At 35.7% G+C, this 5,596-nt stretch overlaps 1 protein-coding gene across 1 annotated transcript in view; it reads left to right on the plus strand.

Annotated features, from left to right (window-relative positions):
• The window catches only part of sirt2 (sirtuin 2 (silent mating type information regulation 2, homolog) 2 (S. cerevisiae)), a 20,689-nt gene that overhangs the window by 9,397 nt on the left and 5,696 nt on the right, over positions 1-5,596 (plus strand). The window contains exons 13-15 of the mRNA XM_014014995.1: positions 1,794-1,845; positions 1,925-1,992; positions 3,413-3,479. Coding sequence (XP_013870449.1) covers positions 1,794-1,845; positions 1,925-1,992; positions 3,413-3,479 — 187 coding nt within the window. The remainder of the gene's footprint in view (positions 1-1,793; positions 1,846-1,924; positions 1,993-3,412; positions 3,480-5,596) is intronic.

Raw genomic sequence — 5,596 nt, forward strand, 5'->3', positions numbered from 1 at the left:
GGAGACATTTCATGCTAAATGCAGTTTTTTTGCATTTATAAACTTTGTGTATGTGATAAATTTATTTGATTTGATTGCTCCCATTTTTATCTTCTGTTGCTAACATATTTTATGAAGGCAATGCATTCCACATACAGAAAAAGCTATTGAACATATATAATTTTGCATTTTAGGTAAAAATGATTTTTATCAAAACCGTAAATGTAATTTGACACTTTTTTATTGTTTATCAAGGAGTAATAAAGTACATAAGTTCTTACATTCAATGTTGTCAGTACATCATCACATCACTTTCCAATTAGTGTTTTCTGGAGAAGGAAAAGTGGCTGAATTTGAGCTTTGCTAACACCATCTCTGATGTCTGTGTGAAAGATGATGAGGTGTGTTTGGGAGTACTTCTGTCATTAAAACTCTGGAGTTAGAGTTGAAATGATGCTCTGCCTTGTGGCRTTTGAAATTTATCTGGCTTAGACGTTTGGGTTCCAGGTTCTTTGCTGTCCCACAGACCTGTGACATACAATATTAGTTACAGTTCCAAATTAGAATGTGACTGATCATTTAATTATGATTTAAGTTCTGATTTGACACATGGAAATCAATAGGCCAATTGGTAATGAAAAATCAAAACAATTACATTTTATTTGCTTTTTGTACATTTCAAACTAACAGTCAAGCACAAAAATCAATTTATTGAAAATAATTTCACATCTGTACAGTAAGTGTGAGTATATCGTAGTTGTTCAATTAAAAAATACTTTATTGATCACAAAAGTAAAATATATAATATAATAGTAATTCAAATGCATGTATTTTAGTTTAGCTATGCTCCCCAGTGAAGGTAAGGACACAGAGTGTGTAAATAAATAACACACCATTGTGACACATTCGTTTGAAGATGTGGTTCTGCAGGTTTGTCATTCTGAGTGTCWTGCACTGGGTCAGACTCTGGCTCGTACATGTAAGGCTGGATTGACAAGTCTACTGTTGTTGACATCCTTATACTTTTTTGCCATCTGCCATCACTAATATGCACCATATACATTCATTTTTGTACTGTACTTTACGGTGTATATATGTATATAAATAAGCATATGTGTTTATGTATATGTGTATATGTGCATTGGTACATTACTATATATCACATGAGTATATTGTGGGGTTTTGTTTGTTATCTTTTATTAATCTTTCATTATTCTTCTCAGCCTCTCTTGTATTAAGCTGCAGTAAAGTGCCAATTTCCAGACTGTGGGATCAATAAAGTTTTATCTTATCTTATTTTATCTTAAAAACAGTTTTTAGTCGGTAGGTAACTGTGTTGTTGCTATGAAACTACAAACATGGCCGAACGGGGTGGAGTCGAAGGCTCAGCGACCTGGAGGGGGCGGGGTGTGAAATATCTCACCTGTATTTAAAGAGACCGCACCAAAACAGCTTGCTCTGAGGCGCAACTCAGAACAGGGGTAAAGCAAGGAAAGCAAGGAGTCTGTGGAGCAACAAAAACGAGGAATTAAGACCAAAGCGTTGCAGTTTTATTTTAAATAGACCATAAGTGAATGATTTAGACGTGAAAAAGAAGGATTTAAAAGCATGATATGATACCTTTAAAATCATGAATGGTCCCATTTTTTTTTAACTAACCAACTGCAAACACATACTATGCAAGTTTGTACATGATGGTATTTTCAAAATGTGACCAAAATAATCCCAACTTTGTTGTTTCTAAACAATAATCTCAGTTTTAAACTGAGACATTTCTCTAATAAATCCTTTAATTTACTGTTTTTGTCATTTAGGGTTTCTAAAGGTTGCCCCCGGCTGCTCATTAACATGGAGAAAGCAGGAGAGGTGAGGCTTCACTAACTTATTATTATTCAGATGACTTATTCTGACTCAGCATTACATCCATACATGTTTATCTCTGCAGGCTGATCCCATGTTAGGCTTTCTGGGTTTCGGAGGAGGTATGGACTTTGACTCAGAAAAGGCTTACAGGTGAGACAACAGCCTCATTTCACACACTCCTGTAGAACACATATGTGTTTAAGGTCAAACATCACTGCTTAATCTGGCACATAAAACATTGCGTGTTCTTTGTTCCAGATGGTCAGTATCAGACTGTTTAGCACTTCACCACCAGGGGGCGCCATCAATTTTTAGATATCCAGTGGAAAATGCATTATTAAAGCTCAAATTCTAAATCACCCTCTTACTCAAACTTTCCCTTCATTCAGACGTCTAAAATAAGTCATGGTAAACTAATTTCTATTGATGAAACAAACAAAAAAGGGAGTTTCTGCTATAAGAATTCCATAGAAGATAATTTCTCAGCATTCATTTAAATTCAGCTAAACTATGATTTCAGAGAATCTTGAATATTTGGAAAGTCATCCAAGTGTAGAGAAGTTCCTGCTCATTAAGGGGACAAAGCTCAAAAGAAAAATGTGCACATTTTTTTTCCAAAAGGTAAATATGGCTGTTTTATCATGAGGTCTTCAGGTTGTACTGTGATGATCTCTACTAGAGGTTTTCCTCCAAGTACAAGTTCTTCAGTTTGGGTACTTACTGATATCAAATATTGATACTGAATACTTACTGAGTTAGAACCTAAACATTACACTGAGACTTTAAAAACACGTTTCTTTTATTTAGAACAAAGTGACCTACAGCCCCCTGATTGGATCAAATAAGCAGCATGATATGTGCTGCTGCAGCATTTTAAATGAAATAAAAATAACCAATAGGATTTTCTTTGAACTTGTACACATTTCTTAAACATGAAACCAACAGACGTTTCACTTGAAATGTAAAGTGTAACACATTCAGTGGAGTGTTGATACCAGTGTAGATACTGGTATTAGTATCATATCGTTCTGAGTATGGGGACATGTCTGAGTATTTATAAAATAAGTTGGTATAAGGCCCTCTACTTTCTGACATGTGGGAATGTGTCTGGTTTGAAATATAAAAAGAGGCTCTTTGTTGCTCTTTTTTTTCTGTCCTATTTTTTGAAGACATAAGTGACCATATTTGGACAAGAATGTGAAGAAGTACTTAAAATGGAGCAAAAAAACACATTTTTACTGTCCTTTTTTTTTTACTAAGCACCAGCAAACAGGTAAAAAAAAACCTTAGTAAGATTGACAAGCAGCAGCATTTGTGAAAGGTTTTGGGGAATCTGATGGAACCAGCAGTAGAGGCTCAGAGTTTTGATCATAAGCTGATAATCTTGTGTTGCTTCCAGTGGTTTTCTCAGGTTGTGTCGTACTCCTTGAGAAAGGTGTTTTGTTTTAAAAATAAAGTGGACTTTGTTCATGCGTCATATTTTTCAAATGATTTGTATAAGAAAATACAATATGCTGTGGTAACATCTTCATGTGGCTGATCAGCTGATCGGTTCTTTGCCTTCTTGCAGAGACGTGGCTCATATCAGCTCCTGTGACGAAGGCTGCTTGGCTCTGGCTGACTTGTTGGGCTGGAAGGTGGGTTCAGGGGTCTTCTTCCTGTGATCTGGTGTTTATTTAGGACTTTCCCTTCTTGTGCAGCATTCAGTCACCACAATATGATCTCACATTATTCTAAGGAAATGAGATTAGTTTATACTGAATATACATTTTTACAATAAGCTAATTTCAACTGGGCAATAAAAATCTGTTCTGTTCTTGTTTATTTTCTCACATGTAATAATGCAGCAGAGTCCATTAATTAAACTGGTCTCCATTAATATTTCTTTCAGCTTTCTGAAAGCCTTCCAAAGTTTTTAGTTGGACTCTTTTTCCTCTTTTTTTTTTTATACCAACTTTACGTTGGTGGGCACAGTTCTGTGTTTCCGCTAGCCTCTTTAATAGTGAAACTTTTGTTTTGTTTAGCAGTTTGTCATTTGCATTAACTTTACAAATTATTAACTGACTTCCCTTTCGCTTGAATAATTCTGATTATTAAATTGCTGCCAGAAGTGTTGCTGCATACATCACCTCACTGACTTTGAGCAGCAGCAGCAACAACAAGGAGAGTCACGTGGTGACATCTTCCCGAAGCAGAGGACAACAGTTTCTGTGTTGGACTCTCCTCTTATACACAGACCAGATCTCCTGACTCATGGTTTTAGTTTACAGGCAAAGATGGAGACTTTAATTTAAATTTGAAACAAAAACTCAACAAGAATTTGTCCAGAAAAACCACACTCAAAACTATTGTAAAAAGTCAGACAAAGATAATTTTAAGATGTCTTCCCAGCATCCTTTGCAGCTGGGATGTCATTAAGACACACTTAATTGCAAAAAAAAAAAACAACAAAAAACAAAGATACACATCTAATCTGGGGCATACAAATATTAGTTTTTTAGTGTTAATAGTGTTTAAAGATAAGAACTAAATCAGCAGAAACATGATTTCACAAGCTGTAATTTCTAACTGCCTTTTCCCCCATAGCTCTGCCTCCTGGCTTTATCATAAAACATGGTGGCCATTACCCAGCATGCAATGCACCGTGATGTAGTTTCCCATTCTCTGTTTGATCAGATTTCACCTCTAACAGTGACATGAATATTTATAATAGATCTATGAAGAATTTTGAATTTTGTTGACCTGCTTTAGTCACATTACACTGTATAGAGTTGTAAGAGAGAAATAAAAAGTGCAATAACTGTTTCTAACCTGCACCACACTTTTAATCTGTTCAAAGATCAAAGTTACTGATTTACATTTATTCACCTTTTTTAATCAGACTCAGATTTACCAAAGTGTGAGATTCGTATGGTCTGCAGGGAATTCTTATCTCAGACCAAAAATACTTAAAGGAGACCAATTATGGGTCCTAGAAATTTTTATGGTATGTCTGTGGGCTATCCAGACCATGTTCATTCAATTTAATGCACAAAATAATTCTCAGATAATAAAATTTCCCATTTTCTAGTTCTGCCTGTTCTGACTTCTGTTCAGAAGAGCTGTTTATGTTAATGAGCTCTGTTGGTAACGCCCTCCAAAAATCTGTTGAYATTAACTCCGCCCTCCAAAGCCAGCGTTTACGTTAGCATGGCTAATAATAGCAGATGCTCCGTTGTACAACCATATGAGTCCCAGAGGCAGAGTCGTGGTCACAGTTTTTTCTCTCTCTCCCTCCTCTGCTCTGCGCTAACTCTGCATGCTGTTATCAGAGCAGGGAGCAGCAGCGGTCAAAATACCTCAGAAACTCGAACAAATATGCTTTAACAAGGCTTTAATAAGCTAATTAAGAGAGGTACAGCGGGTAAAATAAGTATTGAAAACGTCACCATTTTTCTCAGTAAAAACACTGCTCAAAAAAATAAAGGGAACACTTAAACAACGCACGCTAAGTCCAAGTAAATCAAACTTTTGTGAAGCACATTCAACTCTGTACAGAACAAAGTACTCAATGTGAACATTTCATTGATTAAGATCGGGAGTTAGCGTGCATTGTTTAAGTGTTCCCTTTATTTTTTGAGCAGTAGTGTTCCCTTTATTTTTTTGAGCAGTGTATATTACTAGAGGTGCTAATGACATAAAATTTTCACCAGATGTTGGTAACAACCCAAGTGATCCATACATACAAAGAAATCAAACCATAAATGTCCAGAAA

This window comes from Austrofundulus limnaeus, unplaced genomic scaffold (assembly GCF_001266775.1).
Source record: "Austrofundulus limnaeus strain Quisiro unplaced genomic scaffold, Austrofundulus_limnaeus-1.0 Scaffold121, whole genome shotgun sequence".
NCBI lineage: Eukaryota > Metazoa > Chordata > Actinopteri > Cyprinodontiformes > Rivulidae > Austrofundulus > Austrofundulus limnaeus.